General features: G+C 39.4%; 1 protein-coding gene across 1 annotated transcript in view; it reads left to right on the top strand.

The window, feature by feature from the left end:
* The window catches only part of ptprsa (protein tyrosine phosphatase receptor type Sa), a 245,780-nt gene that overhangs the window by 93,115 nt on the left and 131,922 nt on the right, over positions 1-20,743 (top strand). The window contains 1 exon segment of the mRNA XM_078946535.1: positions 11,831-12,052. Coding sequence (XP_078802661.1) covers positions 11,956-12,052 — 97 coding nt within the window. The 5' untranslated portion in view covers positions 11,831-11,955.

A 20,743-nucleotide genomic window follows, 5' to 3' on the forward strand; every position in this document is an offset into this window, starting at 1 on the left:
ACACGGTACACAGTACAACAATGCCAAGCACAAGCAAGTGAAGAAGCAAAATAGTGAGAGAAAATAAAACAGAAAGATTTTCTTTATGCATTAGTTGAAGAGGTAAAAGCTCCAGGCCCACCTTAACACCACTTAAAATGAGGGTGGGTACTTCAGGCAGAAAAACAAACAAACACAACAGCCTTCCACCTCCCATGGCTACAGTGGTGCTGTTTTTAATACTGAAGAATACATTTACTTTTTTCTCCTTACAAGCATTTGTCAAATTCATAGATACAAATATAAAGAAGGTGTACAAACTTGAGCAGTGCAGGGTTAAATTGGGCCAGGATAGATGGTTAGCTTTGGTGTCCTGCTAGGATGGAATGTGTGGTGCAAAAAAGAAAAAGGGAGATTTAAAGAGCTTTACCAGCTGTCGGACCCCTCACCTTTGACCTCATCACACCACCCACCCTGCTCAACACCCATCATTCCCTGGGCCCATGTGAAATTCATTCTCATGTCAACGGGACACAAAGCGATGATGTACAGGGGCCTTGACAAGGACGATTGAGGTGACAAGGTCATGAGTTGGAGTGAAAGGGTCAAAGGGTGGATAGGTTCTCAAGGGATTCAAATATGACTTTTTAGACACTTAACAACAAGTTGTAAACATTTAAATTGAGGCACCAAAATGTAAAAACACACCTGTAAGTAAGAAGTCCATAGATAGATAGATAGAATTTATTCCATAGTCATGGTCCAATCAGTAAAAAGAAGTACACAGACATAGACATCCATAGAATCTGTTTCTAGGTACTTAACTGTCACTGCATCACTTTTGGCTTTAGCCCACATGCAGGCCTATAATCCAAAACAACCTTCTGTCTGCCTCACAAACAAACTCTTTTCTTTCAGCGGGTAAGACTTAAAACACTAGCTCACTGTTTGAAATGCTTGCTGGGAAGGAATACATTAATATGAATCATGCACCATTTTAACCTTTCGCTGAATCGCCCCTTTCTACTCGTACATCATCTACCAGCTACTGATTAAATGTAGATCACATGAGGTGACATGAGTGTTTTGCCAAAGGACCCTGGACCTTAGCACAATGGCCTGCCTGATGGGTATCTGTCAAAACTCAAATGTTTTTTTTTCTATAGACAAGAGAAAAGTAAATAAAACCGTCTTGCTCTGTTCTTGTTTTCGATATCAGTGTTTTTTTTGTTTTTTCCCCCTCTTAATAAGGTTTTATTAGATATGGCAGCATGAAAAATTAAATTTAAATTCCCAATCTTTTACTTACTTTTATGTATAGTTGTCTTTTTTTTTTCTTTTGAAGCTTGGTTGTATGCAACCCAAAATAAACCAGCAATTGACCTTTGGTTGGGTCAAACGTTTTGCAGCTGTCCAGTTTTTTTGTTTGTTTATTTGTTTGTTTTTTCCCCCCAATTTTTAATTATTTTTTTTTGGAAAAGACTGCAAAACCAACCCAGTGGTGTTCTGCTGGATAAGTAGATATTTGTGAGTGTGATGGATGGATCAGCTGGAAGTCAGTGTTGGCCCATCTCTCGCCACCTGTCCCTTGACCTTCCCAATGCTGTAGAAATGACTGGGTCACAGACCCGCGAAAACTTCCAGTCCTACCTGCCTTAGTCTTTTGTTATGCTCCACACTAACTGCTTTTGATCAATTTTTTGGAAGACTTTCCTTTGAGGAAAATGAGATCACAGTGATGTCCAAGGATGACACAGGCAAACTAATTTAAACTGGACAGACTTGTAATGTACGAATAATTAATAACCAGTGTGGCTCCTGATCTGCTTTAATCTCGCTGGCTTAATGACATCTTTGCAAAGATAAGAGAATTTTCATTTTAAACTCTTCTCTCTTGTAAATTAAAAGAATATGACTCATGGGAGCTGAATCAGAATACACCTTTCCTAATTTCAGTCAAGGAAAAAAGTTTTTTTTTTTAGTCTGGCTACTGAAGAGGCCTTACTTTAATACTATTAGCCTTTTGATAGGATATGGGCAAGTTTCAGAAGTAAATTACAAGGATTAACTAAATTTCTATTTTTTTTTCTAAGGAGAGGTATAAAAAAGATGTCAGCTCTTGCTGAAAAGGCCCTGTATTTTACATCAACAGAGCCAATAGAACATCTCTATTCTTTTGTGTGTTTTTATGCGTTCATTATTCAATCTACTGTGTCCCTTTGGACGAACATGTTAGTTTCTACATTTTGTGTTTTGAGCCACTTTGTTTGACAAGATAAAGGAAAGTTAAGAGTCCAAACAGCAAATGTGCTTTACTGAAAGTTCCCTGCCAAAGAAGATGAGAATATAACTTAGAATTTAAAATAGGAAAAAGAGCTCAAACAACTTAACCTACGTCAGTAGTAACCTACAAGTAGAAAAAATGTAAATGGCTTTTAGAAGACAAATTGATTAAAAGACAATTGTTGCAAACCTTCAAAAATCTGGAAAATGGGTAGTAATATAAAAAAAAATCCCATTTGAACCAATTGGGATGCATTTTTGAAATCAGTAGCATAGTTTTTGTGGGCATCCTACAGGTGCCCTATGGGGAATTGCATATCATGTGAGCACCCTGTGCGTGTACTTTTATATATAGTTACCAAAGACTAGAGTGTAGCAAACGGACACTGCATGACAGAATCACCCATACATCATAAGTGTTTGCAGCTTACATTACACTTACGAAGACTTACCACACGCACAACAATCACACGTTCTATTTTCTATTATGTCTCTTGAGATGGCCGTACAAGCCTCAAAGAATTGCAACACACACCTGCACTTCCTGTAACCCTTGTGCTATCGTAGGTACTTTAAGATTGGGAGTTGGGTCATCTAGACCCACTAGACAATGCGCTGAACCTTTTTTCTTCAATGATTTGTGATCTTCACTGGTGTCCATGGATTACATGAAATCTTTCCACCTTTATCCACCTTTGTCATGGTAGGAATAACACGTCAAAGTAAGGGTGGGGTCATCTAAGATAGCACAAGGGTTAAGATACCGCCGCACGTCTCTATGACCCTCTACATGCCCAGATAACTCAAGAACCTTGCAGCACCCGTATGGGTTAACCCCCATATGGGTGCATAATTCTAAGGCTTAACAAATTGTTTCACTTTTGGTGGCAAGACAAGCAAGATCGAAGTGCTTCAAAAGCTGATACATAATAAATAGTTTATTGCGTGTTTTTTTTTTCTAGTTCTATATTTTAAAATCTGTAAAGTCTTTTTAAGAACAAGTAGGCCAGCTGTATCTTTGATATGTAGGCGTAGAATTTCCTATATTTTATGTCTATTTATTTAAGTAAATTAAACTTCTCAAACCGTGCAACAAATGTTTCATGGTGATGCCTGCAAGTTGCACAGGAGCTTTGGAGACATTTTCTGAACACCCTGGTCTGCCAGTCTTTGCCTCCTACTTAATCACTTAGCATAATTTCATTCCCCCCATCCACATCCCATTTCTAGAATGAATATGAAGCATGCTTCCCCAGCTGTCCCTGTCGCCCTTCAAAAACTTCTCTTCCCCTCCTGTGGCAATTTTTAAAGGGCATTCAAGCCGCTGGCCAGACTGTGCAATGCTTGTCTGACTCTTTCGGCAGCTGGCCAAAAGCTGATGTCACCTTTGCACGCCCCCCTTCTTCCCCCAGCTCTCTAAACCAGCCGTCTCTTAAATTGCTGCTGCTCTACTCCTAAAACTGCGTCACACCTCCTCTTGCCTCCTTTTTTTTTCTTTTCCCAATTTTGACCCACATAGTGTCCTCAGATTAGATGCACTCTTTAGAGACTGTGTCATATTTAGTGGTGGCCTTTCTTTTCAGATTCTTTCTGTCCAAGGTGATGGCTATCACAGACAAGACCACCTGTAACCTTTGGCTTTTATCATCTCTGGCAGCCAGGGCAACAGAGCAAAGGCTAAATGACAACAACTGTGTTCATGTGCATATCAATTCTGATGCCAAATATCAGATAGCCCATCACCTCACTCTGGCAAACAAAGTGCCTGTGCTGTGAAGTCGCTTCATAAGTGGTCAGCCTTCTACCCAAGTCTCCTAACTGCCAATCTCTGCTGCTTAGCCCCATTTGTTGCTGTTGTGCACTCAACCTCAGCAGAGGTGGATTTCAGTTCAAAGCCTCACAGCATTGGGTGTTTATTGGAAAGACGGTGCTACCTCATAATGTCCAAAGTAAACCCATTTCCAGCTGATCAAGTCAGGGACTAATCCTCTGGGAAATCTGTTTGTGGCAATTTGGCTCCAAATGTATTATAACTCACTAGGTTGTTTTTTTTTAAACTAGAAAGACACTTTGGTTTAAAATACAACAAAAGCTACCTAAGTACCAATCGGACCAGCTCACTAGTGTAATGGTACATTATCTGCCCTGTCTGCCCTGAGATTGTGGATTTGAATCCACAATCGGGTCATGGCGTCTCTAAAAGTGCATCCCAATGCCTCCTTGTTTGACTCTCAGCTTCATGGTTTGGAATTAGGGATTAGGCCAGCAAAAAGTCCTGAGTGTGAGTGTGGGTGTCAGTGCAGCTCAGCATTTCTCCAGGGGTTGGGTTAAATGTAGGGAAAAACCTGTTCACACTGAGGTGTCTAATTACTAACGTTAAATGTTACATAGAAATATTTGCAAAATAGCATAAAATAAGGGTACTCTTAGACTGCCTTTTTTAGGCAGTTCTTGAGGTTGTTTTTTTTTTGGTTGGTCAGCTTTATTGGTAGTTGTAGAAACTCATCTAGATTCTAGGGTGGACTAAACAAGCAAACCATGGTTTGCCTAATAACAATGGGGCTTGATTCACATACATCCAGTTGCAATTTTGGCACGGTGTAAATACAAACTTAAAGTAAATACAAAAAGATTGAGTGACATAGATGCTATTAATTTTAAATAAGAAAAGAAATCCCAAGTCCATGTCAAATAAAGTGCACTTTATGAGAAAACAGGAATATGTTTTGAGAATTAATGTTGTGTATTGATGAGATAATAGTCAGAGAATTAGCAGGTTTCTTTCTACCTGGTCAGAGCTCATTTTTGTAAAGCCACCCCCAAAGGAGCAGCTGCTCAAACTGCATGACATTTCCACTTAACAGCGAAACCAAACCAAATGAAGGTGTGAAATTTGTCATTATTCACCACCAGCTCCAACTGAAGAGCCACCGAAATAAGGGTGTTTTTTCATCTAGATACAAAATGTGAGTGCTCACACGAGTGTGGATAAAACGGCCAAAGAACCATAGCAGTAGCAAAGTTTGAAATTCTGGCTTCCTTTGTAAACTCTATAAGAGAAGGTCTGTTAGTGCAAGGAAGGCAGCAGATGTCTGATATAAGGTGTTTCGGAGGCGTCAAGCACCATTCTTTATTTGGTTAGAAGGGGGCTGTAAACATTTGAGGGCAAAGGCTCCTGGGAAAACCACTCCATGGAGAGAGGTTGCCAAGGCAGGGCATTCTGCAATCTCCTAATGAGGTCACAGCAGTGCAGTTACCTACAATGCTAAATAGCATTTTTCGAAAAAGGAAAACTAACTGGAGGCTATATTTTTATCAGTAATTAGCGTTAAACGTCAGAAAATATAACTTAAACATTTGTTTGCAAGTACAGTTCACCATAAAGTAACTACTTTCTATTTCTAGGTATTTATTTAATGAACATAATCCCCTTTTATTTAAGTGTAGCCTCATCATTGTCACTACCTTTTCCCCCATTATGGGCTCAGCAATGTTTACCAGTGTTGTTTTAAGTACTTCATCTAAATATGTAAATTCAGTCTTGCAGTCTTTACATTGTCTATCCCTCATTTTAGATTTTCATCCCAACATTTATGCAATGATATGTGTCCTTTCTTTCACAATCCTTAGATATTTTTGCAGTGAATGGCTAGGCGTATAAGAGGGAAGCAAGGATATAAGGACACACAGGGACATTTACATAAAAGCTCTGCAATTCCATGTAAATTCATGTAATTCTCCGTCAAACATCTGCAACGCAAGCATAGTTTAGGATAAGAAAGTTCGAAAGGGGAAGGGGAGGATAGAGTGGCGGAAAAAGGAGAGGAAAGGAAGGGGAAGGCACAAAAGAGGAAAGATCTGCAAGACAATGACTTTAGAGATCGAGAGGGAATCTGAGACAAACCTTTTCTTCCACAAATATACAGTTATTTAACATAGCCTCTTCAAGAGTGTGTGCATTATTGTTTGGATTTAAGAAGCATATTTTAAGTTGCTTCTTAAGTGTATTAAAAGTTGAACACTCTTTTAGGGTGAGGGGTACACTGTTCCAGATGGTACAGCCCTTGACAAAGAGAACAGATTGTTTAAAATTGGTACATCACACAGTCACCCCTGGCTACAGACATAGTGAGTGCACAAGCTCCAGATTCCGACTTGATATATTCCCTTAATGGAGCACATCTGATAAAAAAGGGCATTGATTCATTCATTTAATTGTGCAATAAACAGAAATGTTTTCTAAGCACACGAAAAGGTTTTAGGGAATGCCTACATATGGAAAAATGGGAATGCCAAATTCTTCACTATACTAAATGTATGCAAATCCAAACAGTAAAAAATATAAATACTATATGCACTTGAGCTTTTTCAAAATATGATCTGCTTTGGTTGAAAGGTTTAATCTTAACTTTAGAAACTCGATGCATCCTATATATGCACTGAAGTTTAAGTACCTGCTTTTTTGTTGCTTGTTCTTGGGGAGGTCTTAACGATGAAAGGCAGTAAACTAGCTGAGCCATGACTCAGGGATGACACATTAAAGTTTCATCTGTGGTGAAAGACCGCAAAAAAAAAAAAGAGAGCAGCTGAATGCTAAGCACGAATAAAAGAAACCACCGTTTAGAGAGGCCAGAATTAGTTCAAATGTAAGCAGTACCTTTTCATCTGTTTGTGACTCAACTAACTTCTGTCTGACTAATTTTGGTTTTCTGAGAATTCAACACAAATTTTGCCTCTGTGCGTAAACAGGAAAGCAGGTTCTGCATAATTTTTCTGTGTGTTGTCGATTCCGATGTAGATGTCGGGAGAGCTGAGTGGAATAGGAACAACACAAAAGTGGCAAGGTATTGGCAAAGGCACTTTAGGGAGCCATATAAAAGCAACTAACAATAAATTAGCCTCTTTTATTCGTGTCTTATGGACAAGAACATAGTAACTTTGCTAATAAGCTGATATAAGGGAAGGAAATGATTGCGTCTATAACAGCTATAAACATTTTATCACCTGACTGAACTAGAAGTAGATTTTTTTCCCCTCTTATGTCTTTATTCTCCACAGTTATTTTTGAGGAATAGATTTTTGGATTAAAATTCCAAAAATACAGCTATTAAAAAAAAAAAAAAAATTGGATAATTCTCAATTGTTAAAAGTTATTCATGAAAGTCCCACTCTGATCATCTTTTGAGTTATTTTAAAAGCATTCTCAGTGGTCTTTTAGTTATGATTGTTTTTAGCCAAAATAAAAAAAACTTGTGACCTTTTTGTTGACATAGTTTCTGCAGAGCGACAGTAGTTTCTAAGTTGTGGGCGGGCCCGTTGGCGCAGACCTTTCCCCTCCTTGTTGTTGAGAGCATTCTGTTTACACACTCTTCCACTTCCCTTCAGCCCCTCACACTCCCAATTAATATCACAGAAGCAACAAAAATGGCGAGTAATATTGGAGTTGCACAGTTTGAGCCAGATGTCAGGTCCGACGAGGAACAAAGACGTACATGGATCTATTTGTCTGCAAGCGGATGCATCAGAATGGAGTGGAGCAGAGGGCTTTGGGCCTGTCCAGCGTCCTTTTATCCAGTAAATTATGCTCTTTTTCAAACAATATTTTTTCATCCTCTCCTGATTTGGATAAAGACATACTTAAAAATGCAATTTAGAGCCTAATTTTCTTAATATATGTCTTCCATCATCAGATAAATGTAACAGGAATATGTTACAAAAAAAAAAAAACAATAAAATTGGATCTTACCTAAAGCAGTATATTATTCAGTTGGAAAATACATTTATTTGATCATCAAGCTAAGTAAATATATTTACTTTTTGATGGTGTGTGAAAGGTTCTCACTTTTCATCCTATCAAACGATAATGTGTGAATCCCCCGAGTCTTTTTTTATTTAAAAGCGACAACAAAAATTTCGTTTTAACTGTGTTTGGATGGCATATCACGTTTGTTTGTTTTTTTCTCAAGTATGTGTTTCACATTGTGTCATTCTACTCTTATTTGCTCTAAAATGTTCACTTCCCCCTTCCTAAATTTACATAGCCAACTGAGTGTCGCTTGGAAGGCTTTGAAGTTTTATATCTGCTGCTCCTGTTCTCATTTCATGCTTATGCTGCAAATTCCCATCTCGCCTTCCCTTTTGTGCCTATCCCTATCTCCGTAATCAAGTGCATTAATATCAATATTGCATGGGGAACTGAGCAGAATTTAAGGCTTGACCATGTCAAAACGAGGGTCCTTGATCGCAAGTGACTGCCACCACTCAGTGGAAACTGTTCTGCTATTTTGGCTGTAATTACTGAAGCCTGGCACCAGTTTAATATCGGGAGTGATTCACAGGGGATGGAAGTTCTAGATTCAAAATATATTCATTGCCCGTGACTGGGAATAGCCCAGAGTTCAGTGAACTGACTGTCAGTTTAAGACTTTTGATTTCAACCCAAAAGAAAAATGTCAAAAGAAAAAGTTCCGTGATTTAGATTTTGTGGGCTTTTTCCTGGGAGAAGCCTACTCAGCACTCGCAGGATAGAAAACTGGAGCTACAGTTAACGACTTTGTGTCAAAATTACATCAAGATTTTATTTTTCTCACACTATGTCTTTTGTAACTTTTTCTTGTCATTTAGCGAGTTGGCATAAAAAAGCTTGAAAGTTTGAACCTTCTTCGCTCTTCCAATCTCTTTGAGCAGGTTATTGCAGAACTCCATGTAGCATTGAAATCTGTAAAACTTGATCATTAGCAGTTTCCCCCTTGATCAAAGCCTGTAATGTGGAAGCAGCTGAGGGTTTAGCAATCGATTGGCCCCTCAGCTAACATTGCCAGAATACTAAGCACTCATTTAGCATTTAGCGCTCATCCTGTGATTTTGACAGTGGAAAGCGTTTAATGCTTTCCAGCAGGTACTCCCACGGAGGCGTCATTTCTGGCGAAACACGCTGCCTTTTCCCATGTCACACTTATCTTTAAATCAAAGCAGTCTACTACTTTAAATGCATGGTTAAGACATCTGCTGCATGTAAATAAATATTCCCAACCCAACATTTTTTTTTGGTATCTACAATTTAGAACGCCACCTACTTTTTAGGATAGTATAAAACATTATTTTCTCTCAGAATGTATTATTAGGTCTAAGATACCTGTGTTATATGTTTGTTTTTGATTCATATTTAAAGATCCACTCCAATGGAAATTGTATTTTTTAAGTTTTTAACATGTTCTTGTAGCAATTTTCTCATCGTGGAGGACATATATAAAGAAAATTAAGATTAAAAATGTGTTTCTAGAGTAATTCTTTATCCAGATTGTGATCAATCAGGAGCAGACCTTGGAGTTGTTACGTAGAAACTTCAGCCGGCAGGCCTGACACTCCCTGATCCGCTCCATTTCAAAACATCCACTTGTAGATCCATGTGTGTCTTTGTTTTCATCATCTGAGCTGGAATCTGGCTCAAAACTGTGCGGTTGGATAGCTCTGACATTGCTTACCATTTATTGTTCCACCGCTAAAATGTTAGTTTGGAGTTGTGAGGGACTGTAAGCTGGCGGAAGAGCACGCAACCAAAAAGGTGATGAACGCCAGCTTACTCTGCACCAACCGTCCTGCCCATAACTTAAGGATCATAACTGATGAACTACTGCAGCGCATAGAAAAATGACAAGTTTTTTGATTTTGGCTAAAAACGTCATAATCATCATTAAAAGACCACTGAGAACAATTTTACAATAAATAAAAGTATAGTTTGAGTGGGACTTTAAGAAATTAAGGGGGTGTCTGACATTATAGCCTAGAAGCGAGGTTAAACTATCGCCTGAACATGCCCTAAGGTTATATATAGTGATGCTTTTTAACAGCAAAGCCATTGTAACGCTGCTGCCGTGTAGTTTATATAGCAACCAGAGGTGAGGATAGTTGTGCCCAAAGGGGAGAGCCATAAATCATAACCCTGGCATATTGTGAGCAAAGATATAGTAATTCCCTGCAGGGATGCAAGATTCCCCTTACCTACACCAGTGCTTACATTCAGAAGGGCTGCAGCATCATTCTTAAGTCCCCTCCATGATTTGCTGCTCCCTTCTTCTCGCTATAAATGTTTCAGTGTTTGCCTCAGTCCTTTCCAGCGACATCACCTGCTCTACAGGCTAGGGGGGAAAAAAAGCAACAAACAACAGAGGCCCACACATGTTGAACGTGTGTGTATAATACCGCGCTGAAAGATGAGCAGAGCTTCTGAATAACACCCACTCTTTGTTGGCATTGTGTTGCATGAAAAGATCCATTGTTGATCTCTCCCTTTGTGGTTTTTGTAAGTGCGCCCGTGCCGCGTGTTCTTGAATTTCGCAGTTTAAATTGCATATGTGTGCTTGAGGGTGAATGGAGTTTCTGTCATGTCTTACTTTTGGCTGAACGTGTTTGCAGTCTTATTTTCCGTGTGCCTGCTGCTGTGTTTTTGTGCCAGCTGAAAAGCACAGAACTGTTGTGAGCGATCGAGGGCGAGGCCCTGTTTTTTTTTTTTTTATCCCAGCTGTCTGAGGTGTGTGGTTGCACACTCTGTTGTTTTATGTGTCTGAAAAGGTCAAAAAAGCAAAAACAGCCAGTTGCACAATAAAATTATTCACTTTTTTTTTCTTTTTTTCCCATTGTAGCTGATCCGTGTACCCTTTATGTTGGTAAAGATTTTTGGATGGTACATCTTCCACTGCTAAATGTTCTAGACAGTTTGAAAGGGTCTCCTGTTATGAAAATGTTCAAACGGCGTGGACAGAGCTGTGGTTACATCAAAGCAGAGGAATATTGCAGTGTCTGCACAGTTTGCACTGCTGTACGCTGTTAACCACCCATTGTGCAGGTAATTAATCTCCCTTTTACAGAATCGCCCTCAATGCTTATGTAGTCTCAGCTGAGTGGTAGCATCCCTGGAGCTCAGAGGAGTTGGTTGTCTTTCAGAAGGACAGCAAAGCAGGGCAGATCCTGTCTAACCCTCTGTTCTGTGAGGCAGTTCCTATGGGAACCAATGGACTTGCGTTGTCATGTTTGGAGTTCATTCGTTGAGAATGACTGTCTGCATTAGTCTGTCCTCCATAGCTCTACATGTGTTTCTGAAGCTCACCTGCTCCCATGTCTCGCCGATGTAATTAACAAAGTGTGTTAATGAGTCTCTGTAAAGCCCCTTAAGTGTTTTCAATGTCTTTTTTGCCGTTGCGGCTATCCCAGTTTGAGAGAGGTCTGTTGTGTTGTCTGCCAAGCCTCTCTGGGGTAAATTGTGGGATTTATGGGAATCTGATTTAAACACAGAGAAAATCCCCGAATTACCATCAGGTGCCTGTGTAATTAAGAGTCAATGAGATAAGCAAATATTGACAAGATTGGGCAATTTAGATGCAAAAAATAAGGACAACCCTTTTAGAGAGCGGTGTCTAAAAAGGTCTTTTGTGTGAGGCAGTTTCCCCAACACCCTCTGACCTTATGTCGATAAAATAATAGACGGTGTAGGAAATTTTAGCTGTGGTCATAAATGTTTGAAAAATGTTTCCAAAGCTCTCTAACGAATCCTGCTTTCATTTTCTTCCAGAGTGCCAAGCTGTCCTTTGCGAAGACCCGGCGCTCTTCTGTGCAGTCGGGGCCTCGGCTCCCCGGCCAGGTCGTCTATCAGTCCCAGCCCGCCCTGCCCTGCTCCCCCACCCTGCTTTAGCGAAGATGGCTGCTAGTGGTGCAACACGACTTTCCCAGCGACTCCTGCTTCCTGTGACCACTCTGCTGCTATCACTGCTGCTGTCCTGCTCTCATGCCTTATGTAAGTACTGCCATCATCTCTGCTCACCACAGTTCCGTCATGTAGCTTACTTTGTTATTCTTTTAGGATGATTCAAAAACAAATAAAGTAAATTTTTTGATTTGTCCATGTCAGCTTTTATCCAAATAAGTTTAACCCTTTAACACGGGAGCTTTAGCTACAGTGTTAGGATTCTTTCCACTATTGTAACTCTTCACCAGTTGAGGACATGAACTTAATTCAAGTGGATCCTGAAGCAGACAAAAGCAGCCTCGTGCCCATATGAAGCCCTTTCCAGTACTGAAGTTCTTACCTAAATCAGCTGACTTTTGTCACAGAGAAGATGTTCCGTTACTAGCACAAAGTGGGGCATATCAACGCAAAGCCGATAGAAAAAGTAGCTTTCTCCGCGTCCAAATCACCTGATTAATGTTGATCACTTAACCCTCCTATTATCCTCTGGGTCAATTTGACCCCAATTCACTGTTTGTCATTCAAAAAATAATAATTGACTTTTTTTGTTTTTGGTTCATATTTCATGACTTTTCTTAATTTGATGTGGACAACTGATTAAGGATAAAATTACCATGATGACATTTCTTTTCAATGTGCTGAACACATATTGTATGAATTGGTGTTCCTCTGGGGTCAATTTGACCCCAGGCTGCTTTAGCTGTGTAAAACTTGTCTGTCTGTGTGTGTGACCTACATCCCCACACCTGCAGGTGCAGACTTGATACTTATGAGTTGATACATAACAGCAGGGTGGGGGAAACAACTATCCCCACTAAAACTTTGATACTTTTTGTGGTGTGGGGATGCGGGAAATAAGCTGACTTGTGAACTCCTGCTAAAATGAGGAAGCCAAAGTAGGCTTGTGAGTTGATCAGATCCAAGTCTTTCCAACTACACATGTCTCCAATCTAAAATTATCATATCAAGTACAATAAATGTAAATTTGTAAATAAATCTGTTTATGGGAGGAAAGGGGGGGTCAACAACATCCGTCAATAGGCTTCATTATGTGAGAGTCTTGAATGAGCACCCCAAATTAGAAACGATTTGGATGAAAGATTTTCAAGATGCACTAACTGAACGTTTGACCTGATGGTGGCACTACAGCAAAGGTCATATCATCACCAGAACCAATAGGGTTCAAACTCTTGTGGTCACTAATGTTGTCAGTAAATTTGAGAAGATTTGTATGAAAACTTTTCAAGATAAAGTAATTCTAATTTAAAGGTTTGGCCTGATGGTGGCACTAGAAAACACGTCAACTCGCTGATAGGTTTCATTACCAAGGGGTTATTTATGTATTCAAGAAATAATCAATGAGCCTGACACAAAAACTTGGTTAACGTTTTTATGTAAATCATTTTCTGGAGGCAAATATCCCTGGGGTCAAATTGACCCCAAGGGTAAAATGTGTTGGTAATATCTGAGGATAATCCAAGGGTTAAACGGTCGAAGAGTTACAGGATGTCAAAGAGCGTGTGCTGTTTTGGACATCTCTGGTGTTAACGGTTAAAGCAAACAATTTGAAAAGTATTTTCTAAATGGTCCTGCAATAGACTGGTTACTGTCCCCACCTTCACCCAGCAGGGACTGGGATAAGCTCCAGCAGCTCTGTGATCCCCAAAGGGACTGAGCAGTTTAGAAGATGGATGGATGGGTTGATGTCCTGCTTTGGCTTTGTTTGCACTGTTGTTCAGTGATGTTTGGGTGTAGGAAAGCCTTAATGTCTCACAAAAATAGAGCAAGACTGCTGAGAGAGTGGTGATTATCCACCCCTTTTACCATGTTTGTTTGTACATCTGTGTCAGTCTGTGGATCTGTATGTATGCTGTTTGCCATAAATCAAATTGGTTTGCATTGTTGGTCTGTGTTTAGGTGTTATTTGCAATCTCTGTTCTTATTGTCAGTCTTGTATGCTTTGTCTTTTCCTTCATCTCATTTTTGATGTCCGGCATGTGCTAGCGTCTCGTGACAAGGACCCCTTGATTGTTCTCATGTTCACTGGGTGAAGTGTACCTTTGATTGCCTGGGGGATTGAGTTTCTGGTAACATAATTGAAGAGTTTTTCAGCTCAGCTGGCAAAAGAATATCTGAAATTACACACAAACAGATGTCTTTGTTCTTCAGCTTTTCGCCTTTTGTCTCCCACGGACTCCAAAGCTGCAGTCATGTAAAGTCAGAGGAAAAAAACCTGGATCCGCATCCACACACCCTAGTGCACCACCAGTGGCAAGTGGCCACATAAGTGTTTCAGTTTGTTTCATTTAAAAGAAAAAAGAAAACTGAAAGAAAAAATACAAGTGTTCCTCAACAAAAAACCAAATTGTTTACCATAATATCACAAAAAAGGCTATCAGTTCATCATTTGTGGATAAAAGCAGGTATACACATAAGGACCCAGCCCTATTTTTTCATTGTTTTGTTTCCTATACTATAATTTGGATTTTATCACCAAAATGGTTTAAATTCCATCTATTTTTGCTGTTCTTTTATGATTATTCATTTTACCAAGATGCAATTGTCCGTAAAAGTGTTTATTTTTTGTCTGTTTGTTTGCTTTATTACAAATAAAAATGTCACACTGTTTGGTTGTGATTTTGCCCCCAAATTTGGAATTAAATATATAGTTAGAAAAATCCCCCATTAATAACATTTTCCCTGGATTAAAAAAAAAGGTGGCTTTAGGGCCAGAGTGAATCCTTTACTTCTATTTGATTGTTAGTCAGATTGTTGTAAATAGAAGTACGTGACTTGTCACCTAGTGGTTCCGCTGTAAGCTGACCTCACTCCAGGTCTTTACATTTCTAAACCAGCCTCAAACAGGATGGGAAAAGCCAGTTTTTGTTGGTGTAGATTGGGGCAAAAAATGCTGTAAGCTGCTAAATTGACAGTCCATTGATGGGATTCTGATTGTTCACTTTTTGGTCCTATGGCAATCACCTTAGTCTAACTGTGCATGTCCCTTCTGCAGTAATGGTCGCTCACTCTTTTATGTTCCTGCCTTTCCTTTTGTCCTTCCTGCCTTTAGAAATACACATATTGCTCTCTTTCTTCAGTCTCTTTTGGAGGCCACAGCAGTGCCTCACCATTATGTTTGAAATTATATGCACGCATTGCAAAGGTTACTTTTTTTTTTTTTTTTGGCATTTCCTTGCTCACCCTTCCATGCACAACCCCCACATGCACAGCCACACACAGCAATGCCCACTCCCACTTGGTAGACTGAATGGATGCCACAGTTTTGCAGGGAAGCTCATGCGAAAGCATGATGTCATCCTTTCCTCCCTCTATCTCTCTCTGCCTTTCATTCCTTTTATTTACACTCATAAATCACACTGAGAAGGGGACATTTTTAATCGAAAGAGAAAGAAATATGGCTCCATAAATCCTGCCTCCCCAACTATATTACTTTGCTTGTAAGCAAGTATGTTTTTGTCTGCATGTTTGCATATATTTGTATTCAGGCACACACATGTGTGTGTGTGTGAGTGTGTACAAACACTGAAAGATACTTATGTGAATTGTCACCTGAGATTTGTCATGGGCGGCTGTGGCATATTGATCGAGTTGCAGACTTGTTACATTTGTGAAGGCTGTGCTATAAAACCAGACAACAGTTTCTTGCATTCATTTTACGAGGAGTGCCAAACTTAATTTGTGTACATGTGATATGCAGACATATTGTTTGGCTTTTTTTTTCAAGAGTACCCCCACATTTTGAAGGTAATATAGGAAGTGGAAAGTCTAATGCAAACACAGCAGGCACAATTTTTCCCTTTATTGATTGAACGTATTCAAGAAATGCACAAAATGTTCAAAAGCAAAAAACCTTTAAAAGACACACTCCAATGAAAATTGTGTTTTTGGTCTCTTAAACATGTTCTTGTATCATTTTTCTCATGATGGAGGACATATATAAAAGAAATTAAAATTAAAAGTGCGTTTCTGAGCTTCTTTATTCAAATCATAATAAAAAAAATGTGGATGTACATAGAAGCTACAATTTGCAAGCCACAAGTCTCCTGCTCCGCTCCATTTTGATGCATCACTTGTAGAAAAATACACTCATGTACTTCTTTGTTTTCCTCATTTGAGCTGGCATGTGGTTTAAAACTGTACGGCTGGATTGCTCCAATATTGCTCGTCATTTTTGTTGCACTGGTATTGTCAGGCTAGGGTTGTAAGGGCCTGTAAACTAGCAGGAGCGAGTGTAAACAAAGGAATTATGGGAAACGAGCAACTCCTTGGTGCCATTAATCACACCCATAACTCAAAGATGAATTTCTGATGATTTTAAAGTTCTACTCCAATAATCTTGTGATTTATTTCAATAGAGTTTCTAGTGGTCTTTTAATTTTTAGCTAAAATTGTTTTAGCCAAAAATAAAGAATATGTCTCGTTCTATGGGTCATACTTTCTGCAGGTGTTTATTAAAACTTTGCCTCTTACTTGTGGGCAGGACTGTCCCATCATCCATCTGTTTACACTCTCTCCCGCTGGCTTACAGCCCCTCACACCCCCAACATAACATTACTGGTGGAACGAAAATGGCAAGAAATATTGGATCTATCCAGCCGTACAGTTTTGAACCAGTAGCCAGCTCAGACGAGAAAAACAAAGACGTACATGGATCTAGTCGTCTCCAAGTGGATGCATCGGAATGGAGCACAGCAGGGAGCTTGTGGCCCGCAGGTTTTTGCTCCTGTGTCACAGCTACAAGCTTTTTCAAACTGCATTTTTTTGTCTGCTCCTGATTCACAATTATTTGAAGAAAGAATAATTCAGAATTTCCATATTAAGATGATTTTTCTTCATACATGTCCTTCATGATGAGAAAAACGCTACAAATATTTTCATTGGAGTGGATATTTAAATAAATTCAAGACTTCTTCTATCAATTCTATTTTATATTTCTAACCAATTTGTTTTTGGAGAAGAAACAAACATTGCCTTCTTTCATTTTTCTATCAATCTGTTGGAAAAATCTTTTTCTTGCTCCTTATTTGCTTCTCTAAAATTTATTTTTTTCTTATTTTTTCTCTCTCTACTTTCGCAACATCTTTTAGATTTAGTTTACAAGATTTATTGCATCATAAAGGAGTTCTTAATTTATGCATTTAACAAGTCTTTAAAAATTTTGACATTTCACCTTTACTTCTTTTCTTCTCTTCTCCTCTTTTCCTCCTACTTTCTTTTGGCCTTTTAGCATTCCCATAAGCAGCAGTCTTGGCAAAGAACTCGTAACAATAATTGGCCAGAACTCGCAGCAGTGGGGTGAGGGTGTTCAATTATTTATTTTCCTTTGAATCTGCCAATTTGAAAACAAAAAAAATGAAGTCTCATAGAGGAGCCGATTCGCGCTCTTACATGTCGGCTCTTTGTTTTTCTTTGTCCTTCATTTCTGCCTCCCTCATTGCTTATCTTTTCCTGCGAAACAGTTTTTGAGCCAACCCTGTCAAGCGAATTCTGTCAAATTCGGCTGCATATGCGCCCCGCTGCTCCATGCTGGGGCCTGTGTTTTACTTCATGCTTGTCTTTCCTCACAGAGGAGAAAAACACAAGTAAATTTTTAATTTGGTTACAGGCATGGCTCTCCAAGTCAAGTTGCTTGTTTGTGCTCACTCTGAATTTTACCCTAATGTTAGAGGCGAGCGATTGAATTTCAAGTAAATAAAAGAGAATTCTTCAGTCACACCAGAAATGTTCTTGGTTCCACAGCATGCGAGTTAGAAAAGGTCCACTCGCACGCCTTTGCCAATGAGTTTTAATGAAATAATAGACGTTTCAGGTTGTCTCTGTTATTTGCTATGGTACCACTTAAAAAAAACGGATACTGACAAATCTAATCGATTACACTAGAATTGGATGTTGGAGAAAACAACATACAGTATACTTTTTCACAAAGACGAGCCAACCAGGCAATATTTTTATGCCATCGAACAATAGTCACGTATTGTATTTAAAGCCTCAGTTTTTTTGTTTTTTGTTTTTAAGCATAATAGGTAAGAAAAAAAAAACCTTCAAGCTTGCTGCCCCAGTTTTGCTTCAAATGTACATATACAATGTTTAGAAATTCTTTCTTGCATTTGGATGCATAAAGGCAATTTAGCTTGTAGATAATGAAATTGAGATTTGTTAATGGCAGCCAACCTCTGAATACCAAAAAAATCACCAAAAAATCACCACCACAATCTAAATACTTTTTAAGCCTTTGTCCCATTCCCCCATACGGGTGGTTGATCGCACATGCCTTGCAGTTCCCTTGAGGCTACCTCAAGTGATATAATGAAACGGTGAAGTGTGTAATTGTCTTTGTTGAGGTAACCGTATCAAAAAAGTATCTGTAAGCCCAATAGGAGTTACATGCACGTGTGACATACAGGTGATGCGGTTATGTGGTGCCTTTACTCCTCATTCTACTCTAAGGCGCGAGTGCTGGCTCCTTACTGACCGAATGCGCATGGACAGATGTGCATGTGATACGCAAAATGCAAGGATGCCCACTCAAACTTCACTGTCATTTTCTGATTTCACTATTTCTAATGCAACGTTCAAACGTGGCATGCGTCACGCGTTCTGGGAAATGCGTATTCTTCAGTGACGTGCAGTCAGGAGAGGCAGGTGAGGCACAGCCTCACCTGTCATTATGGGAAGAAAAGAGAAAAAATAAATTCAATTATTATATTTAATCAGTAAGTTGTGCTTTGCGGTCATTTTCCATTTAAATGTACCATTTTGGGGTGTTTTTTCTTTTCAAAATCGCTGAATTTCCGCATTTGCCGTTCAGATACTAAGTGACGTGCGATGAGGCATCAGCCCGCTGAGCCTCACCTTGGATTGCGCAATACCTATGCAGTCAGACGGTACTGCTGTCTCTCTGTATGTCGGTTCAATCACTTGTACTATATGAGCTGAGTTTAAATAATTTAGCAGATGTATATGATGCACAGTGCTTGTTTTTATAAATAACTGTATGTGAGGGACGTGTTTCTTGTGCTGAGCGCTAAACGACGGCGAAAAAGCCGCTGGGTGAGGCCAGACATTCTCGTGCCTCATGTTGCAGTTCTCGTGCCTCATGTTAGGGGGCGCCGGTGAGCCCTGAGATTATGACGCTAAAAAATACTAGAAGAAGTGATAGCAAGCGGCAAGTCATTTTCTTCAGAAGGAGCGGCGTATGGACTTTATTTACAACTAAAGGTAAGACGATAATAACGTTTGTGCTTTTTTCTATGCTGCAGTTTGTATATGAAAAAAAAAACATGTTGAAATTATATTTTAAACAAAACGTTAACTGTTGTCAATCAAATGGTGAATAAGCTACTCAGTTATTTATACTCATGGTTCATATGTTTGTAAATCTGACTGATGACGTCAGTGCCTCACCAGCCATTAACCTCACCGCACGTCACTGGTGTTCTTGAATGCTTTTAGCACATGGTGTTCATATTGGACTTTCGCTACCCAACATTAGCATATGTACCTACAGCTGGAAGAGGCTTGGTGCGAATTGTCAAAGTGTTGCAAATCCAATATATGAATGAAAGACTTGGTGTCATGGAATTCAAGATGGGCACAAACCGTAATTAATCATTCCTCATAAGTTTTCAAACGGTTGGCACTTCTGTAAATTAAAAAGTACGCTGACCATATGTCACTGCCAAGTCCGAGTTCCTGAGTGGTCAAAGTTCAACGGGTTTAACTTTCAATGGTGGGGCGTTTTGTACCTAGAGCCCAAAAACAGACTTAAAAACTTGTGTAAGAACATGTAAACACTAGTGTTTTAAACAAGGCATATATGCGCGTTTATATAGGCTTTTCGTTGGAAGGCAAGATTTGGGGGGCTTGGAAAGAATGAAAATACATACGGTGTGTCTGCATCACCCATACTTCACTATCACTAATCCGAGAATGTAGTATAAAAGTTCACTGCGACCTGTCGCTTGCAGCATGCTCATATAAAATAATGAACATAAACATTTTTGCTCAGTGGGCTCACTAAATAGATTACAACCTTGCTATTTCGTACGGGCCACTAACCTCATACAGATTTGCCCGTTTTGCGTCAGAAACATCCCATTTATAACCCATATCCACCTGTAAGAGCAGTTGTGACCAAGACTTTAGCTTGAAATTCATCAGTGTTTTGATCATAAGACCCTCCCCCTAACAAAGAACATGTAATGATTCTTTATTGGTTAAGTATTTCATCCAAACCTTTTTGCTCCAGCTTCCTTCCTGTTTTAAATGTTCTTCTTTATTGTTTAGTTTTCATTGCAGCCTTTCAACACTGGCTTGCACTCTCCCTTGATTTGTTTTGATCAGAGCGATCACAACTTGAGGAATTCGACGTGTCCTCTTCATTTAATGAGCCAACAAGCAGCAGTTGCCCAAGTGGCTCTTTTAAAAGACAAAATTGCTCTCATTTTACCTCCCTGCGCGCCCCATGGCCATTTTGATATCAGACAAACACTTGAACTTAATTTCCGTCCTCTGTCAGAGGAATCAGGCCTGTTTATTTCCTGTGGGTAGAAGAATGCTTGTTGTCGTTAGCCTTCAACGGTGGTTTCAGTGGGACCAATTTGTGTATATTACTAGCATACCACGCTTTTTAGAAAAGCAGCTTTGCCGTGACAGAAGTGTGTCTGAGCAAAGTTTTTCACCTCAAGGTACCAGCATAACACAACGTAATGCTAAATT

This window comes from Oryzias latipes, chromosome 4 (assembly GCF_053564925.1).
Source record: "Oryzias latipes strain Hd-rR chromosome 4, Olatipes_Hd-rR_3.1".
Taxonomy (NCBI): domain Eukaryota; kingdom Metazoa; phylum Chordata; class Actinopteri; order Beloniformes; family Adrianichthyidae; genus Oryzias; species Oryzias latipes.